A 20,881-nucleotide genomic window follows, 5' to 3' on the forward strand; every position below is an offset into this window, starting at 1 on the left:
TTTAGAAACAGTGGGGAACCCGGCTTAAGGATTAATACAATACTTATACATCCATTTAATACTTTCAATAACTTATGATCTTCTGATTTTATTTATTCAGTTTGTGTTGGAAAAAAGGTTAATACTGAAGAGAAAATATAGCCAATCAGGATCTCTGGTGGTGTCTGGGTAGAAAAATCAAGCCTTGAAAAGCTGGACAGAAGGCCTCTGCATTAGAGCAGAATTTTGGAATGAACCAGTCACATTCACTTCTGGAAGGCCTAGACATCACTACTGACTGATAGCAAAGTAGCATAGTTTTCCCATGCTTGTTGTAGTAGTGGTGGCAGCTGTAGCAGATGTTAGAGGAAGTGTTTGATTTGTAAGTGTCACTTTCAACGAGAAGTTAAAGGTTGTGCAGAGGTGGGGCCAACACCAGCACTACCAGGATTGGTGCAACGAGGAGAGCTATGAACAGCATTTTCAAGCTAACAATTATCATCTGTGGAAGCCCTGGGTGTGAGCAAACAAAGAAGCTGTACTGCTGGGATGGTCTACTCTTCATCACCGACAAGACGTCAACCTTGGCCTGTACTGGTTGGTTTCAGACCTATCCAGCTTTACGAAGTTAGCTCTGCGACACCAAGACTCAACTTCACACCTAAGAGCTACGAGAGTTCAAAAACATTTGGACACAAGAGTAGCCCTCTTCAGCTTAACGAGCAGCAGGGCAGAGAGACTCACAACAATGAAATACTGCATTCTCAAGTTGAGGAAAGCCATGGGCCCAACTTAGATCTGCGCGGCTCATGTCTGACTGAGGGTAGGAGCCCGGCCGACCACCTCCGCTTTCTCTGGCAGAAGAGGCTGAATGATAGTGTGTACTAACTGTATCAGTCTTGACCATTCCTGTGTCCACTGCCTCAGTTGAAAGACATCTGCCCTGAAATGGATTAAGACTTACTCCAGGACCACCACCATACAGTCCCGACTGTCAGCCTTGCCTTTGATCTCAAGTCGAGAAAGTAGGCTACTTCTTGGATAAGAAAATCTAACGACAAACTATATGAACCTGCCATTGCTCATTTCATAAAGGACTGGAGGACGGACTTGATTTTCAAATGATCTGGTGAGTGGCAGCTTCTTTTTTTTATTGCAGTTCGCTTACTGTTGATATTAATTTGCTGATGTGTGAAATGTTGCAACTTCAGATCACCGGTTATTTTGTGTGCTGAACGTGATAAAAATGTTTGTAATGCGAAGTAATAGCTGGCTTGTTCATTTTGTGTTTTAACAACTAAATGGTAGCTTTTCTATTGTTATGATTGGGCTCATTAGTTGAGTGAATGGGCTGCTTATTATTTGATCCTGTGTGTGACTGCTGTGTCAAATAGGCACTCCCTTTCAGCATGCTGAAATAGCAGAAGCTGCACTGCCATTTTCTTTTCTCTGATTCATAGTAACTGTCCCTGGTCCTGAATGAATAGTTAGTCCTAGGAATTGTCTAATGGAACGGCTTTTTGGACTTAGTTGAAGTCGGAAATTTACATAGCCAAATACATTTAAACAATTACTGACATTTAATCCGAGTAAAAATTCCCTGTCTTAGGTCAGTTAGGATCACTTTATTTTCATCACATTCCCAGTGGATCAGAAGTCTACATACACTGAATTAGTATTTGGTAGCACTGCCTTTAAATTGTTTAACTTAGGTCAAAAGTGTCAGGTAGCCTTCCACAAGCTTCCTACAATAAGTTGGGTCAATTTTGTCCCATTCCTCCGGACAGAACTGGTGTAACTGAGTAAGGTTTGTCCAGTTGTACTCCTTGCTCGCACACGCCTTTTCAGTTCTGCTCACAAATGTATGGGATTGACGTCAGGGCTCTGTGATGGCCACTCCAATACCTTGTGTTGTCCTTTAAGCCATTTTGCCACAACTTTGGAAGTATAATTGGGGTCCTTGTCCATTTGCAACCAAGCTTTAAATTCCTGGCTGATGTCTTGAGATGTTGCTTCACTATATCCACATCATTTTCCTCCCTCATGATGCCATCCATCTATTTTGTGAAGTGCACCAGTCCCTACTGCAGCAAAGCACCCCCACAACATCATGGCACCCCCGTGCGTCATGGTTGGGACGGTGTTCTTCGGCTTTCAAGCATCCCACTTTTTCTTCCAAACATAATGGTCATTATGGCAAAACAGTTCCATTTTTGTTTAATCAGACCAGAGGACATTTCTCCAAAAAAGTACGATCTTTGTCCCCATGTGCAGTTGCAAACCGTAGTCTGGCTTTTTTTTGGAAAAGTAGCTTCTTCCTTGCTGAGTGGCCTTCCAGGCTATGTTGATATAGGACTCGTTTTACTGTGGATATAGATATTTTTGTACCCATTTCCTCCAGCATCTTCACAAGGTCCTTTGCTGATGTTCTGGGATTGATTTGCACTCATCAGAACGCGTCTCCTTCCTGAGCGGGATGACGGCTGCGTGGTCCTATGGTGTTTATACTTGCGTACTATTGTTTGTACAGATGAATGTGGTACCTTAAGGCATTTGGAAATTGCTCCCAAGGATGAACCAGACTTGGAGGTCTACAGTTTTTTTTCCTGAGGTCTTGGCTGAATTATTTTGATTTTCCCATGATGTCAAGCAAAGGGGCACTGAGTTTGAAGGTAGGCCTTGAAATACATCCACAGGTACACCTCCAATTGACTCAAATTGTCAATTAGCCTTCAAAGCTGTTAAAGGCTCAGTCAACTTAGTCAATGTAAACTTCTGACCCACTGGAATTGTGATCGTGACTTAAGTGAAATAATCTGTGTGTAAACAATTGTTGGAAAAATGACTTGTGTCATGCAAAGTAGATGTCCTAACAGACTTGCCAAAACTATAGTTTGTTAACAAGAAATTTGTGGAGTGGTTGAAAAATTACTTTTAATGCCTCCAACATAAGTGTCTGTATACACACAAAAGTATTTGGACACCGCTTCAAATTAATGTATTGGGCTATTTCAGCCACACTAGTCACTGACAGGTGTATTAATTTTTTTTTTTTTTATTATTTTTTTTAAACACAGCCATGCAATCTCTATAGACAGACATTGACAATAGAATGGCCTTACTGATGAGCACAGTGACTTTTTATGTAGAACCGTCATAAGATGGCACCTTTAAGTCATTCCGTCAAATTTCAACCCTGCTTGAGCTGCCCCGGTCAAATGAAAGTGCTGTTATTGTGAAGTGGAAACTTCTAGGAGTAACGGCTCAGTCGCAAAGTGGTAGGCCACAAGCTCACAGAACGGGACCGCCAAATGCTGAACAGTGCATGGTTGCAACACTCACTACAGAGTTCCAAACTGCCTCCGGAAGGAATGCTAGCACAAGAACTGTTCGTTGTGAGCTTCATGAAATGGCCGAGCAGCTGCACACAGGCCTAAGATCACCACGTGCAATGCCAAGCATCAGCTGGAGTGGTGTAAAGCTCGCTGCCAGTGGACTCTGGAGCAGCGGAACCATGTTCTCTGGAGTGATGAATCACGTGTCACAGTCTGGCAGTCCGACACACTAATCTGGGTTTGGAGGATGCCAGGAGAACACTACCTCCCCAAATGCATGGTGCCCACTGTAAAGTTTGGTGGAAGAGGAATAACAGCCTGGGCTGTTTTTCATGGTTCAGGCCAACCCCAGTGAAGGGAAATCATGAACGCTGCAGCATACAAAGACAGTCTTGACGGTTATGCTTCAGACTGTGGCAACAGTTTGGGGAAGGCCCTTTCCTGTTTCAGCATGACAATGCCCCAATGCACTAAGCGAGATCCATACAGAAATGGTTTGTCAAGATCGGTGTGGAAGAACTTGAATGGACTGCAAAGAGCCCTGACCTCAACCCCATCGAACTATGGGTGATATGGCCTAAAAATAAATCCTTCCTTAAAATAATGAGTGAGTCACAATATACATCTAAATAAGCATTGTACAATTAAATAAGGTCAAATACACTGCATTTCAGAGTGCAATTATTAATTCAGGGCTATTAGTTATACCTAGGTGAAATATAAGCCTTCCAGTCATAAGACCCACTAATAAACAATTTGATTAAATTAACTTGCTTTTTTGCAATAATCACCAATCTGGCTTTCAAGTCTATGAAAATACCCTTGTTACAAATTTAAAACCATGTATAAAGCACATTCACTAATAATTACTAAAATTAAAGTGGGTCACATTAACAAACCCACATGCTGGTGATAAGCCAGTTCATCTTTATATTTCAAGTTTAGGCAACTTGGATCCATTTCCTAGCTAACAAGGTTGAACTGCTATGAACACAACCTTCTGCCGCCAACTGTTTGAAAAGCATGTTACCATGTCCACTTTGTTCAGAATGAAAAGTTGCCAATTCCTTATAAAATAAGTTGGGTTTTATGCTTACTGCACATTTACAAAACAGACTAGACTGCTAGTATAGTAGTTTTTGGCTAAAATGCTGCTAACCTAACAATTCCACGCACGACAAACCGTATTCATTTTCCAGAATCAACGTTAATTGATACTCTCGTGCAAGATCAAATCCCCGAGCTGACAAGGTAAAAATCTGTTGTTCTGCCCCTGAACAAGGTAGTTAACCCACTGTTCCTAGGCAGCCATTGAAAATAAGAATTTGCTCTTAACTGACTTGCCTAGTTAAATAAAAAGGTCAAATAAAAAAGTAGAGTCTTCTCTGCACACAATTTGAGTAGTTGAGAAATTGTATTGTTTGAAAAGTTTACTCTATTACAGTAAAATAATGCCTCAATGTATGTCCATAGTACCAATTATTTTGAACCCAACCTCAAATAGCGAATTGAAACCGCTTGCCAGAGGAAATGTCATCTATCAACTTTGTTGGCGTGAGAGGCAGGGGCTGGGTGTGTAAACCATAGAGGAAGAGTAAAATCTGTCCAAAATAAGGCCAACGCGTTTCTATGGGCTTATTTTGGACCTAAGCTTGTTGCCTGCCTTCCCGCCTTTGGGACAACGACACCCAGCCTCGCTACTGTATATAGCCTCACTACTGTTATTATTCACTGTCTTCATTTCCCTTTTCACCTAATAGCTATTTTTTTTACTTAAAAATTTCACTGTTGGTTAGGGTCTGTCAGTAAGCATTTCACTGTAAGGTCTACTACACCCGTTGTATTTGGCGCACGTGATAAATAAACTTTGATTTGAGACGTACATCTCGTCATAATGTACAGCTCTCTGGTGTAAATGGTGAGGTACACAGGAGCGAAGAAAAATAAAGAATAAAACACGAGAACATGCGGACATAAACACTCAAACAACCTAAATTCTTACAGGCATATGTAATATCGCGCAAAAACAAATTCAATATCGTCGCCCAGCCTTATATCGAACACCTTTGGGATGAACTGGAACGCCAACTGCAAGCCAGGCCTAATTCCCCGATTACAGCGCCCGTCCTCACTAATGCTCGTGGCTGAATGGAAGCAAGTCCCTTCAGCAATGTTCCAACATCTAGTGGAAAGCCTTTCCAGAAGCGTAGAGGCTGTCATAGCAAAAGGGGGGGGTTACATTACAGCCATATTCTAAAATGTATTACATTTTTATAAAGTAATCTACAAACAATACCCCATAATGACAAAGCGAAAACAGGTTTAGTAATTTTCGCAAATGTATTACAAACAAAAATGCCATATTTACATAAGTATTCAGAACCTTTGCTATGAGCTCAGGTGCATCCTGTTTCCGTTGATAATTCTTGAGATGTTTCTACAACTTGATTGGAGTCAATAGATTGGACATGATCTGGAAAGGCACACCTGTTTATATAAGGTCCCGCAGTTCTCTGGTCTGATGAAACCAAGATAACTTTTTAGCTTGAATGCCTAGTGTTATGTCTGGAGGAAACATGGCACCAGCAAAACATCCCAAAAGCAAATTTGCAAGCATTTCTAGAAACCCGTTTTAGCTTTGTCATTATGGGGTATTGTTTGTAGATGGATTAAATAGTTTTCCCCCGCATCAATTTTAATAAGGCTGGACAAAGTTGAATTACTGTTTAATGAATGCCCCGCCTCACTTTCCTCCACAACGCAGGGGTTAGACTAAATAGACTAAACAATGTAATTTAACCAACTGACTGTCCAGCAATCAGGGAATTCATCAGTAAAGTCACAGTGCAAGCTGATAGTATTTTGGACAACCAAATTTAAGTCAAACTTATTGATGAAATTGAAGTCAGGTGATTTGCAATTCATAACTTACATTTTACCGGTACTACCAGTAGTAGTAGGCCAACCGATAACGCCACGACGGAATGCGTTTGAAGTGATGATGCGCCGAGAACAGCTAGCATGTCAAGCAAAGTACATCGCCAGTGGCATGCACACACTTCGTGCAGATCAGCAAGTGGGGGCTTTGTGGCAGCCAGACGAGATAATCGAAGGAGGATGCGGTGAGCAAAGTTACTGGGCTCGAATTTAGTCACGCTTGCTCTATATAGATTGATGCTTCTAGTTGTGCATGTTATAACCTAGAGTCATCAAAAAAACTTTTTTTATACTCCATGGCTGGATTTACGCATTTTTTCCCCCAGTGCTACATTCATTTTGGCAGACCTAACTTGATTGACCCTCTTTCTACAAGGCCTGGTCTATGAGAGGCCTAATCATTTGAAATAATATTTTGTTAATGCCTAGGCTATATACTCATTCGGGTAATGAACTCATTATGCATCAACATTTTAAATTTGATTACAAATATTTGTCAATCATTCTCATTTTTTTGTAGATTAATGAACCGATAATACATTAATAAAAAATTTCTAAAATAATTTTTGAATATGATAGGATGTATAATATAATGTAAAATAGAATGCAATTTGTGAATAATGTTTAATGCTAATTTGTGTATTAATAATCTGAAAATCAGTCTGAATATTTTTCCTATTGTTCATGTCCATATAGCATAAGACAATGTGGTTCCTTCCAAGTACTGCTATTCCTTATCCACTAAAATGGTGTAAAATACTTGTATGTTTGAGGAATTTTAATTATGAGATCTGTTTGAATTTGGCGTCCTGCACTTTCACTGCTGTTGTCATATCAATCCCGTTAACAGGATCTCGGCCGTAAGAAGATAAACGGCAAATCAATTGTCTGGCCTAAAGTAAAAACATGGAAAAAGTCAAGGGGGTCTGAATACTATCCAAATGCACTGGATGTTTTGGCTTGAAAAACATGCTGAAAACATGCTGAAATAATGATTTAGAAAGTCATTATGATTTGTAAAGGAGGCGTTTGTTCCTTCCAACTGAATTGACTATTCTCTTTGTTAATATAGAGAAAACCAACAGACCATGGGAAGATGTTAATGTTGGCCCTGTTAGGATCTGGACAGCTACCACAAGCTGTCAGACTTGATTTGGGCCCTTTTAGCAATAGTGTGTAGTAAAGGGAGAGTGAAATTAGTCCATGAATATTCAAGGTCAAGCACATGTAAGAAATTAGGGTTCAAATGGGAAATAATTATTGTGCAGACTGGTTAAGAACTGAAGTTCACTCTAGGAAAAATATGGTTATTCTAAAACATGTTGCCATTGCACATGGCTTTAGAGGGAAAAGACTCAGAAATATTATTCACCGAGGATGCGGGTGGCTTCACTGCGGCCACTGTCCAGGCCATGCGTCTCGGGGCGGTTGTAGCCACTGAGCTGAGATAGGAGGGCTTCAGGGGAGGGTCCGGATGAGGCCTTTCTCAGCTGGGCCTGGAGAGCCATGGCATTCCTTCTGGCGTGCTCCGCACAGAAGGTCACCCTGAATGTAGACATAAGAATCACAAGCAAGATAAGAACTAAGGTCACAGAGAATTCAATATTGTGCAGATATTTCTGAAGAACTGACTTGGAAAGTAAAAGACTCAGTATTCATTGATACACTAAGGGATTTCCCAGATTCAAGCCCACATACATCAAAATGCAGTTTTGAGAGTTTGATAAACATGCAAGTTGCTTCATTCACCCTTCTTTCTTTTCCACCTTAGGGGCTGCGTTCGGGCAGCGCTTGCCATTCTTGTTGGAGACATAGCTACACTGTCTGTAAGGGGCGTTCTTGTCCTCCAGGACATGTTTGATGCAGAACTCCAGGCCCTCCAGGCGCGGCTGGGAGCAGGGTCGCTGGGTGAAGGAGCAGGCCTGGGGCTCCTGGGTACGGGCGGTCTGGGCCACACGGCCTTTGCTCGATGGCAACACATGGATCCTTATCCTGTTCATCACTGGTCCTGGAATTGAAATACATGTTCCGGTGAGTACCAGGGGCTGAATTAGCAACCCTACAGTTATAAATTGACATAACTACTTAGGTGAGACCAGGCCAATATTGACATTTTAATCATTTAAGCAAAGGCTCTTATCCAGTGTGACTTACAGTAGTGAGTGTACACATTTTTTATGCCGTCTCCGATGTGAATGGAACACAACCCTGGCGTTGAAAGCACCATGCTCTACCAACTGAGCCCAACGGGATACCACAATATGGTAGCAAACAAAGAACACCGGGAGGGGGGGGGGGGCATTACAATAGAATATTGATACTACAATACAACAAACATGGGCCACGATCAAATAAAAAATGTTAACGTTCACGTGTGTATCCGTTGACGGACCGGACCCATGTCACATTAACTTAATCTGTAATTCAAGCCTTCCTCAATTCTTTCATCAAGCATTGCCACAACCTCAGCAATCAATAAATAGTTATACGAAAACATGTGCATCAGATCAGCATAACCAGTGACAATAAACATAAATAAAATTATGAAAATGTCAAGAAAAGTACAGGGCACTACTCATGACATCTGTCCAGCCAACATGCCACATGGTTTCAGATCTGACATTTGCACATGCTGTCGATTGATAAAATGCCTAGTTATAAAAAATCATAAGTTATGCAGAACAGTAGACACGGACCTTTTCATTGCAAAAATGTTCATAACAAATGTTGTTAGTTAATTGCTACGTTATCAAGCCATTTGTTGTAGCTAGCTGCCAAACAAGTATGTTCAGGATAAAACAAACAGTACTCTACCATCTGTGCCAAACACTTGTGCTGTGACGTCCTGCATAAAACCCAATCACGCGCCACATGGAACAGGTCCGCCTCCTTTTAGCTCAACGACATCAAATTGTAGCTTTTGTGTTAGCTTGTTAGCCAGTTAGCTTTAGCAGCCATGTTTGCTTAGCGTTCCTTAGTCTCTGTAGCAACATATACTGGTTTATTCGCTGTCGTTGATGTACAGATGCACTCTGATATAATCAAAATATGTTAATAATCCAAAAAGGAGTTTCATTTAACAGTTTGGTTAATATAACGGCGAGGAGCTTACCGTGTCCTTACCTAGACAGATCTCGAAGCACAATGCCACTGCGTCGTTTTTCCCGCACTCTCCTATCAGTGCCTTGAGAAGATGGACACGCCCCATTTGAGTTTGATTGGTCCAGACTAGTGGGTGGGAAATACACGATAGGTTGAAAGACCTGTCTCTCAATTTACAAAACCCACATCTGAGCAAGTAGATATTCAATTGAGCTTGCGACCTTAGTATATTATTATTTACGGAAACAAGGATTGTTGCATGATCATAAAATAAAAAATAAAAATGAAAGGGATGTTTTTTCTTAAACATTTATTGACATGGGATTATATCAACCACATTTAAAAAAATGAACTTTGTTCACAACAAAAGAACACATACCTTTAGTTATTTTAAACAGTATATATCCCAAAAATGTCAATTACAGACCTGAGTTGTGGTACAACTAAAACATTAAGACGTGACAATGTGTACAGACAGATACAACTTTTGAGCAGTTAATGAAGTACAAAGGAGTAGCATTTGTGATTTTGCATTTGGTTGCATGAGTGTCTTCCATCTATTTTCATAATTTCAGCTTCCTTTTGTGGTCATTCTTGTTAAACAAGCACTCGCACAAGATATATTGCATATAGTCATCCATGTATCAGTTCAAGTCCAATCATTCTTAGCTTAATTTAGTACTAATGAGTATCTTATTATATAATATCAAACAGAATGGAAACGTAATGTTCCTAGTAATACAAGTGATAATTTCCTCAGTTTTTAACAAAAAAAAGCTATTGTTTGTTAGACAATCCTGATGGGATAACGTTTCAGTGCATTTTGAAGTATATCCATGTTTCTCTTCAAATATCATCATAAAGGCTTACCTGAGTGACAAAAATCAATGGTTGGACTCAAGTACTGTAGAAACTTGGCAGACTTTGGCCATTTTATGTGGCCTTTGGAAACAGCAAAAATGTATTTCCATCATGGGTCAGTTAAAGTAATAGAAAACAGCCCCCAGAATAATGATAACTCTTTCCTTTATATACAAAAACAAACAGCAAGAACACAACATGATCAAATCAGTATGCTACAGCTGTGTTACATGATCTCCAAAAAATGAATCTGTCCATTGGCAGCTTATTGGACCAAGAGAGTTCTGGTAAAATGTCAAACATGTCAGAGCTAAGTTACAGCCCACTTCATTTCCACTATCACATAATCTTAAAGATGATTCCCAACACATGATTAAATGAGAGAGAATACCAGTTTATGACCAATAAACATGACAAACAGCATAACTGGACATAAAGGGGATGATTATTATTATCTTAATTGAACAAGTCCTTTACACAGAAATTCATCCCTGACAAGGATGGTTGACAGTGGTAGGAGGGATTTTTTTGTTGTTAAATCCTCTAGTCTCTCAGTTAAGCATGTGTAATCGCCACAAACAAACCAGAAAAAAACTGCTGTATTATCTAAATAATATAGACAAAAGAATATGTTCCTTACTAAAATCACCCAAAAAGGGAATTTCAATTTAATTAAAATAAGTGAAGACTTCAGTTACTGTTAAAACAGTAAAAGTAACACTTAATTCTGTTCAAAACACTAAAAAAGACAATCAGTCCATTATCAAAATGATTGACACTGATGTGGTTTGTATATGAATATGTAGATACACCACATGGCCAAAAGTATGTGGACACCTGCTTGTCGAACATCTCATTCCAAAATCATGGCCATTAATATGGAGTTGGTCCACCCTTTCCTGCTATGACAGCCTCCACTCTTCTGGGAAGGCTTTCCACTAGATGCTGGAACATTGCTACGGGGACTTGCTTCCATTCAGCCACAAGAGCATTAGTGAGGCCGAGCACTGTTGGGCGATGAGGCCTGGCTCCCAATCGGCCTTCCAATTCATCCCAAAGGTGTTCGATGGGAGTTGAAGTCAGGGCTCTGTGCAAGCCAGTCAAGTTCTTCTACACCGATCTCGAAAACCATTTCTGTATGGAACTCACTTTATACACGGTGGCATTGTCATGCTGAAACAAGTAAGGACCTTCCCCAATCTGTTGCCACAAGGTTTGATGCACAGAACAGTCTAGAATGCCATTGTATGCTGTAGCGTTAAAATTTCCCTTTACTGGAATTAAGGGTCCAAGCCCCAACCATGAAAAACAGCCCCAGACCATTATTGCTCCTCCAACAAAATTTACAGTTGGCACTATGCATTCAGGCAGGTAGCGTTCTTCTGGTATCTGCCAAACCCAGATTTGTCTGTTGGTCTGCCAGATGGTGCAGCGTGATTCATCACCCCAGAGAATGCGTTTCCACTGTTCCAGAGTCCAATGGCGGCGAGCTTTACACCACTCCAACCGACGCTTGGCATTGCACATGGTGATCTTAGGCTTATGTGCGGATGCTTGCACATGGAAACCCATTTCATGAAGCTCCCAACAAACACTTGTTGTGCTAACGTTGCTTCCAAGCAGTTTGAATCTCGGAGGTAAGAGTTGCAACCGAGGACAGACAATTTTACCCGCTACAGCACTCGATGGTCCAGTTTTATTAGCTTGTGCGTCATACCACTTCACAGCTGAGCAGTTCTTGCTCCTAGATGTTTCTACGTCACAATAACATCACTTACAAACTGACATTTTGGAAAGGTGGCAGCCTATTAAAGTGCCACGTTTAAAGTCACTGTGCTCTTCAGTACGGCCCAGTCTACTGCTTATGTTTGTATATGGAGATTGCATGGCTGTGTGCTTAATTTTATACACCCATCAGCAACAGGTACGGCTGAAACAGCAAAATCCACTAATTTGAATGAGTGTCCACATACTTTTGGCCATGCAGTGCATGTACTGTAGTATAAACTCTGAATGTTAGTGTAAGCATTTGACTGCTAACATTTTACAACCATTTAAAACAATGACTGCAACACACAAATCTAGGAACTAAAATATAAGCCGTATCAATCTACAGGATTTTTAGCAACTTTTTTCTTAACAAAATGTACAAAAATGTCTACTTTTACCAATTTACATTATTAATATTAAACAATTGTTCACAAAATAATGTAGAGATTACAAAACAAATGTATTGACAAAACGGAGACAAAAACCTCAGTTACTACAGTATTTTGAAACAAACAAAATGTTGAAAACGATGGCTTTGAAGACATGCATTCTGAAATAGGCCTGTGTAAGGAGCACTCAAATATCCTTCAGTTTAACACAGCAGAAAGGGGCAGTTATTTTTATATATATATATATATATATTTTTTTAAACTTCCTCAAAAGCATTCAATACTAATAATAAATAGTATATTTCAAAAACATTCTGGAAAAGACTCATTGTTAACAAGACTTTAAAATGTAGTAAGTGAAGCAAACAAGTTTGTTTCCTCTAATAGGCATTCAAACATGTAACGTTTGACTTTCTTTTAAAAACAGCTATGGCTCAAATATTATGCCCGCCATTCCATAAAATTTGATTTGAGGTCATATCATGATAAAGTATTTACATTGTGAATAAATAATTAATTTTGTTCGTTTAAAATTTTTTGCAAGCATTTCTTTCACACCTCCTGTTATTGCCCCACAGATGTATTGAATATGATGTGACGAGGGACACACTTCAGCACCTACATCAATGAAAAGTATGTATTGGTACATTTCTTTGCTGTCAAGTTGAAAACCACAACATGATCCATACAAACACATAAAAGGGACAGAATTCACAGAGCAAATATCTTATGTAACATGGTTGGATGAGTCTACAGGTACACTGTCAGTAATTCACCCCTTCATCAGGGATCACTTGGGTAGAGGGGGTAGTGGAGGTGGAGGTTCAGCAGGCAGAGGTGGTGGTCGAGATCCCCCCCTAGACCCGCCACTGTATCTGTACTCCACGTACTGAGACCGGCAATCAAACATGGGAGGCTGGACAGGCTGCACCCCCTGAGCACTCAGTAAAGAGTTCAGCATTTCAAACGTGTCCTGATACTCATTCGACTGGCTGCCAACACCTGCATTGTGTCCGTTAGTGTCCAGCTTGTCCCCCTTGGAGTGAGAGTAGTTGCCCTGGTGGAGGGAGGGGAGACCCAGGGAGGGGAGGATATCAGTGGGGTGTGCCCCCAGGGAGTGTGCTCCAGAGGCAGCTAAAAGAGCAGGCAGCTGGTGAGCTGAGTTCCTGGAGGACTTAGAGACTTTGGACGTGTGGGAGCCCTGGGACTCCGTGGAATGTGTCCTCTTTCGAGACACAGAGGAAGAGGAGCTCATTCTAGACGAGTCACTGGGGGCTTTTTTGCTGCTGCTTCCTCCTACAGCTCCAGCAGCACTGGATGAGTGTTTATGTGACGAGGACGAAGAGACAGAAGCACCGCTAAAAGATGACGATGAATGATGGTGGTGGTGATGATGATGATGGTGGTTGGAACGTTCTCTGTGCTTTCCCTCCCTATTCTTGCCCCCCTCCTCTCCCGAGCCTCCACTGCGTACTTTCTCAGGCACCCGAATTCTCACTTTGATGTCCTTTTCTCCTCCTGCTTCTCTGTTCCCTCCTCCACTATGCCCCCCGCCTCCCCCAGACCCCAGAGGGAGGCGCATCTTCAGGGAGCTGCGCTCGCCCCTCTCCTTTTCTAGGGGGATCTTGAGGATGATGGGCGAGGGGCTGCTGAGGTCAGAGGAGGCCGAGCTGGAATGGTGGGAGCTGGATTGCTGCTGGTCACGGTGGTGCTTCTCCTTCCTCTGCTGCTGGCCTATCAGAGCCTGGGCTGCCGTGGCGTACTCCCTCTTCACGCTGGCCTCCATGTTCTCCAGCTTCCTCTTCTGAGCAGCCAGGACGTCAGCGTGCTTGGCCCGGTACTCGCTCAGTGACACCTTGGCCGGGGCATGCAGCTCGACGTGGCTGGGCTGGTCAGAACCACTGCCAAGGGTCGACTTGAGCTCCAGTAGTATGGGAGCCATGGAGGAGGAAGATGAAGAGAGAGGGTTGGAGAGGCTCATCAGGCCACCCAGCATGGTCTCAGACGACGACATGGAGACCATGCTCATCATGCCATCTGTCTGATCGCCATCTTCTGGCACCTTGGACTTCCCTCCCTTCACTGTCTGACCTGCCGCCTGGAACAAGAAATCACAGAGTTAGGCAATGACGGAGCTACATTTATTTAAATCAGGAAAGACCCTTTTGCGAGTACGACCTGAAAGAAATGGAGCTGTGAAAATATTTAAAATGTATGTTAAACTATGACTTACTTTCCAGTTGCGAATGCGTTTTAATCGGCTTGGTGTCTTCTCCAAGATCTGCAGGAACTCGTGGGTGAGCTCTATGGGACACAAAGTATTACAAAGGGCGCTGCAATTCAGTTCCCTACAATACAATCTAACCAACAACTACACAAACACGCATAATGAAATTCAATCAAACTTACCATCCAGCAGCTCGAGGGTGACAGTATTGTCCACATACTCCCACCAGTGCTTGCTGTCTGTAGAGACTGGGATCTCCCAGTTGGACCACTTGCAGGCCAGGTGGATGCAAACGCAGGCCACGATGGGCGGGCTGTGTTGAAGGCAGAATGTGGTCAGGTGTAGACTACACAACAGGTTGGGTCCCAGATAAACCAGCAGAAGGAAAATCCATGGAAACAGGGAAAATACAAGAAGGGGAGGAGAAGAAACAGATTCAGTTTCAGAATATAATGAAAAGGACGACGGTGCACCTCTTAGATGAGTGGTAATTTCATTCAAATACAGGTCATAAGAGCCTCTTCTCCTGCTTTAGATCAGACAACTTTGCAATGCATTTTCATTGAATAATGTTGTATCGAACTGAAATGAAAAGCGTGAAGTTGAACACAGCAGAGTGAACAGCATACCTGTTGGTAGCCATGAAGTATGACGTCTGGGCCAAATCCTTACTCGCTGGAACAACAACACGAGAAACAAGAAAATACAATTAAAACCTGCTACGTTCAAAATACTGACATTAAAAACAAGTGTGTAAAAATATGCATAAATAATACCTTTAACTAGGCGAGAACCATTTATGTCATTTGTAAAAGCACTACTAGGGTTCGGAAACTTCACCAGTAGCCTACAATGGGACATTGTTGATGCTTACCTCTGACTAGCTGGGTGCACTTGACAACATGAGTATGTGGGTGGTCAATGGTGATTTCAAAGGCTGTAATGAATAGGGCAGAGGGGAGACAGAAGAAAGGTTCCATGAGACAATTTCAAAATAACTATCTATAATCCTCTTTCTATGAGAATTTGAGGCTGCTAATGCAAAGTACACATTTTCACTCGAAAGGTACTGAATTTATTGGATTTTTCAGTACTCTCACTGAGCATTAAAATAAATAATTGCCCCGGAAAACCAATGTACTTGTTTTATGAAACTACAGTAAATAGTGAATGAATGCACTGCTTTAGGTCTTCAGATGACAGGCCCTGTATAAGACAAATGTGAATGAGTGAGTAGAGAATAAAACAAGTTTGGCATTTACATTTAAGCCATTCATTGACACAAAGGTCATAGGTGGTGAATGGCCATTATAGCAAGCAATCCAAATGCTAGCAATACTGTACTAAATTCACTTGCTCTCTAATGTGATTACAACAAAAACATCCTCCATCACCACAACCTGCACCACAATTACTCGACACAAATGAATGGCTTAAAACCACAAGGAAAATGTGAAAAAGTAGTGATAAATAGTGAGCATATAGAACTAGGTGATGTGTGGATGTCCAATAGAATTAACTGCTACTGAAAACTCTGCTGTGGACAAGAACAAAGATGGTTAATAGTGTCGGCAAGCAGCACATCTCTAGTTTTGGGTGAAATCAAAGACCCCATTCATTTGTCCATCCCAACTTACCCAGGGTCTGGAGTATAATGCTCTCAAGAATGACCAGGTCTTGGGCTTGTTGCAGGTAAGCCTGAGGTTGAGAGGACAGGCAGGAGACAGGCATTACTCACTAGGAGGCATTCTCTCTCACCCCTTACGTCTCACTCACCCTCTTGCTTTCCCTTTACGCAGTCTTACCTTCAAGGAGGTACAACTAAGCTTGGGCAGTATCCAGATTGTCATACCTTCAGAACGACCTTGTGCCATACCGGGATATTCTGTAATACCCACACTGAACACAAACCCCACTGAGCCTCTAATCCGAAGGTTACGAGGATGTTATCAAGGTAAGTGCCAGCTTTTAGCCAATAAAAATATATGAAAAGCAGATAACTAAAATTGTTGCCGGCCAAAAAGACGCACGGTCCTCATAAGGGACTTCAGCTAAATATACCCCGACTGGGCAAATTGGAAAAGATTGTGTAGATTATTCCCCTTTCCAGCATGCCCGCCAAGAGGTGATTCTTTCTCCAAAACAGAGAGGGGGACTCAAGATAGCAACTTTGTGAGGACAGTAATGTAAGTAATGGCTGATGCGCATCGCAAAGAGTTGGATAGCTTTGACTTCCCAACAGCAGCGGCTCACTTTGAGCAGGCCAAGGTCCACCGCAAACGTATATAAATTGGAGGCAAATTGTGTTTGTCAGACCCGGTCTTAGCAGTTCTGCTGCCGCCCTAAACAAGACCAACATGTCGCCTGTGTCATGATTTGTATTGATAGACTAACGTAATGATGTGTATCATGCTCAATTGGTACATTCCAGTTGAGTTTATTCAGTAGCACTTGGAAACAAAATATTGTTGCCAACTATTCACATCGGAGAGTTACAATGTTGCAATCACTAGGCAGCCAACAGCCTATAGTAAGAGTAGGGATGCAAAATTCCACTAACTTTCCCAAAATTCCCTGGTTTCCCCAAAATCCTGGTTGTAAATTGATGGATTTCCTGCTTATTCCCTCGTAATTCCAGGAATCTTCTAACCATGATTTTTGGAAAACTGGGGAATTTGGGTAAAGTTACAGGAATTGCAACCCGAAGTAAGAGACAGAGTTGTTATCAATAAGCCACATATGTCACACATGACACGAGTCACAACCCCACGTTCAAATTACAATAAACACAACATTTCTCAACATCATCCAATAGAACTGTAAAAAGATCTCATTTGAGATTTGGAAACAAGTGCTTTCATAAACCCATGGGGCGGGGCTCGTGTCACAGGAGTATTGTAAAATAAGCTTGAAACAGCCTTAACGAAATTTGTGTATTTGATTGTCCAACATCAGTTTTATAATTTCTTCATTTTGTGGCTACCAAGAGGGGCCTATTTCTCTTGCTGTGGTGCTGAATCGCAGCGAGAATGGGGAGTAGGGCAACCCTGGTGTTCGTAGACACCCTTGTTTTGTTATTCATTAGACATAATTAAAATGTTCATGGCTAGGCTAAATTAAATTAGAGGCCCAGATTGTAATTGAGAACACCTGTGTTTTGTAATTTATATAATTTAAATATTCATACAAAGCCTATAGGACAGGTCGTTTTCAAATTATATTATATTTTGAAGTGGTATTGTATTACTGTGCAAGTGAGTTCTTCAAGGTTAAATGTTTTTCTTTTTTACATTTTTTATATTGAGTTATGATTTATAGCAGGGATGAAGACAACAGGCAATGAACAACATTCTACTTTATTACAACTTTACAGGATCATTTCTATTCTGTTAAGATTAATTATAATCTAAATGTGATTTTGAACACCGTGGGTGGACACCAGGTAAAGTTACGCACCGAATGCATATGGACACCAGGTAAAGTTATCAAATGTCTGGTCATTTAAAACCTTGCCAGTCAAGTTGTCTGGCGCCAAATTTTCCTAAACTATTTTTTAAGGACAGACGTCCCAGCTGGTGAAGTTATACAAGTAACTCAGAAAGGCTACTCACAGTTTGCTGCACGCACCGAACAAATATAAAGACAGCAAGGTTCTTGATCCAGGAGAGGATTCTCTGCTGTTACCAAGCGAAGCTTGATTTTGGACGACGCTAACAACTTAGCTAGATAGCTAACTAGTGACTAAATTAGCAAACCAAATGCACAATTGCAGAGCATTTAGCATATGTTAGATAGTTAACATTGGGCTCTAGTCTTGTGTGTTGTAAACAAACACCGCGTGACTGGAGACTACAGGTAAGCTTCATATTGAAAAATGATGTGACAGGTGAAATGAAGAACACAATCTTCTTAACTTCCTAAAGTAATGCACAAGTTGACTGCAGGTACAGTATTTACTTCAAACGTAGCTACAAATATAAAACTTCAAATAAATAGCCATGAGATGGTTTTTCAATGCTATTTCCAAATACCCTGGTATACGGTATACCGCCCAAGCCTAGGTACAACCGCCTCATAACACCCCATGGCTGTGATAATACCAGTATTGCAATATTTTTTTCATGACAAAAATGAAAACATGAAGCAGACCCTTTAAAAACCTACGTAAAATAGTGTGCTATAGCTTGTCAAATAAATAAATTAGACTCCGGATGGCAACATATTTGTTTCCAACATTAGGGCTGTTTTCTTAAAGAAGTGAAATCCGCTTAGTGTTTTGTTTCCTTGCCACGATACAAACAAGTATATTGATACTGGTATCGTCCTGGCCCTAACAAACATACCCAAATCTGTTTGTGGAGCACCATGCAAGTGCCAGAGTGATTTCAAAGTGGAGTGGCCAGACCATGGAGACTTACATCACTGCGGACATCTGGTGAAGGGTCCTGAGGGTTGAGGCATGCATGGGTCACCTTGATAACATGCTCCAACTTGCGGGGCTGCTCCTCAACCTTTGCAGCCAGGAATAGTGTTGCTGGAGCTATGACCTAGGGGGAAAATAGGACATTTTGATAGATGCTGTACTGATAGTGCTATGCATTTTACATGTTTCATTTCAAACTATATAAGATACATTTAGCAAAAGATGATGTCAGTGTGTGCAAAGTACTTACATTTCTGTGGAACCTGGTGAACGACTGGATCATGTAGAATCGGTGCATATACACAATGGCAGTATTAATTGTTAGCTGGGACCTGATGCATAGCTACGGGTTAAGGGTTATAGCATAACAATATGACCTGATGTCTCCGTGAGATTGAACTCACTACTTTAAGAGTTAAATGACAAATAGTATGTTTGATGACACCATATTGTATGTAACAGTAGCTACCAACTTATTTTCAAAACTAGTTTTGGATGTAGCCGAGTGATCTAGTACTGCTGTAACTAACGTTACTCCAAATGTTGGCAGTGTGTGTGGTGGTACGTAGTAGGATAACGTATCTCGCTGGCTAGAACTGCATTGTGGGTAAGATCGTTTGCTGTAGCTAACAAGGTAGCAAATAATGGCCACAAAGAAGCCAAACGTATCAAATAAAATGGGTACTAAACTTTCTTAATCTCAATTCACATGGACATTTTATCGAACAGCATTGGACCGCTCACCAATACAATGTCTAACAGTTAGTTATGTAACGTACGCATGGGTTTTAAACTATTGTGTTGTTAGCCTATAGTTAACTCATCGTTATACAGAGCAGATAAATAGATTGCTAGTTTTAACGTTACTCGCGTTGGCTCCCAAAACAGCGCAATTGTTGTCCCAATAACGTTATGCTCTTAAAGTGTTTGATACACCAAAACCCCACGTATAATAGCTAAATAACTCTAACGTCCCTCTGCTCGGCTTTTGTTCTCTAACGTTAAAAGAAGCGTAGGCCTCGGCTGCAAAGGCCTACACAACGTTAGCTAGCCATGCTAATCACACGCAATGATGGTCAGGCCCTTGCTAGCGAGTCGCACGTCTAGGCCGCTAGTTTCAATTAGCTAGCAACCACTCCAGTCCATACCAAGCACATTAATAAATTGTGGTATCAACAATAACACCCCAACTATAAACACAATAGCAGATATTAGCTAGCATCTCGCCATGCCGCCAAACCGGCTTCAACCTCTTGAAGCTAGCTAACCGCTAGCAGGCGCAAATCGTCCCGACAAAAGATACACATTGAGTCGTTGTCCCATGTCCTGTAGAAGGTTCGCAGCTTGTTGTCTGTAGGACAATTCTTTGTCTGGATCAAGCCCCGCACGGCGAGAAGGGCTATTCTCGATCTGTTCTCGGGTGAAGTACCATTTGTTGTTGTTTATTGCAGAAGGAGAAGGGAAGGAAGCCGCCATTACTGAGAAGGACAATATTTTTAAAATTGTGGTTCACAGGAAGTGACGTCAATTATGTGAATGGCAAGTGTCCCCAAAGGAAATATTTTGGTTCCTCTCTGTCCAAAGCAACATTTCTAAACATCTCGAATATTGTGTAAATGCAGACCGCAGCTCAGGGCGTTTCTTGATGTGGTTGTTCCCTATCAGCAAATGTTATGAGGTGTCATGGTGACTGTGGTATGAGACTGATGGTTTCTAACACAGATGATTTGTTTACATAGCAGGTAAAACAAAGTAAGTCAAGTGAATTAGCGTGGCTGGTTAGGAGACTGAGGAAAATAGTTAAGAGTTATAAATACAGTTTGTGGATGAGGTAGTTGGATGGGCTATTTACAGATGG

The 20,881-nt window shown here is 41.3% G+C and overlaps 2 protein-coding genes across 7 annotated transcripts in view; both read right to left on the bottom strand.

Moving 5' to 3' along the window:
* The window catches only part of LOC139368456 (KAT8 regulatory NSL complex subunit 2), a 29,340-nt gene extending 19,913 nt beyond the window's left edge, over positions 1-9,427 (bottom strand). The window contains exons 1-4 of one of the 5 annotated variants that reach the window (XM_071107369.1): positions 9,364-9,394; positions 8,406-8,488; positions 8,001-8,259; positions 7,624-7,796 (exon numbers count right to left, since the gene is read on the bottom strand). In XM_071107369.1, the coding sequence (XP_070963470.1) occupies positions 7,624-7,796; positions 8,001-8,251 (424 nt within the window). In that variant the 5' untranslated portion in view covers positions 8,252-8,259; positions 8,406-8,488; positions 9,364-9,394. Of the gene's footprint in view, positions 1-7,623; positions 7,797-8,000; positions 8,260-8,405; positions 8,496-9,065 lie in introns of those variants that run through there. The other 4 variants (XM_071107368.1, XM_071107367.1, XM_071107366.1 and 1 more) reach the window with 4 other exon arrangements.
* Positions 9,428-10,362: 935 nt separating this feature from the next.
* Positions 10,363-20,521, bottom strand: LOC139368458 (cyclin-T1-like). Of its 2 annotated transcripts, none has more exons than XM_071107372.1 (9): positions 20,327-20,521; positions 19,274-19,355; positions 19,019-19,147; positions 16,238-16,298; positions 15,475-15,537; positions 15,230-15,275; positions 14,783-14,946; positions 14,607-14,677; positions 10,363-14,471 (listed from the first exon to the last, which is right to left on the bottom strand). In XM_071107372.1, the coding sequence occupies exons 1-9, from the start codon at positions 20,497-20,499 to the stop codon at positions 13,164-13,166; spliced, it is 2,097 nt and encodes a 698-aa protein (XP_070963473.1). In that variant the 5' UTR covers positions 20,500-20,521; the 3' UTR covers positions 10,363-13,163. The 2 variants fall into 2 exon arrangements, with proteins under 2 accessions (XP_070963473.1, XP_070963472.1); XM_071107371.1 differs by having other exon boundaries at positions 15,230-15,284.
* Between the last annotated feature and the right edge of the window lie 360 nt (positions 20,522-20,881).

The sequence above is a fragment of the Oncorhynchus clarkii genome, chromosome 16 (genome assembly GCF_045791955.1).
Source record: "Oncorhynchus clarkii lewisi isolate Uvic-CL-2024 chromosome 16, UVic_Ocla_1.0, whole genome shotgun sequence".
NCBI classification, from domain to species: domain Eukaryota; kingdom Metazoa; phylum Chordata; class Actinopteri; order Salmoniformes; family Salmonidae; genus Oncorhynchus; species Oncorhynchus clarkii.

Excerpts from the sequence above, each read along its gene's own strand:
- LOC139368458 (XM_071107371.1), bottom strand. The coding sequence starts at position 20,499 with ATGGCGGCTTCCTTCCCTTCTCCTTCTGCAATAAACAACAACAAATGG. Across the intron at positions 16,299-19,018 it reads CACCAGATGTCCGCAGTGAT|GCTTACCTGCAACAAGCCCA; the intron begins GTAAGTCTCCAT and ends TCTCAACCTCAG. Across the intron at positions 15,285-15,474 it reads GTGCACCCAGCTAGTCAGAG|TTGTTCCAGCGAGTAAGGAT; the intron begins GTAAGCATCAAC and ends TTTCTCGTGTTG.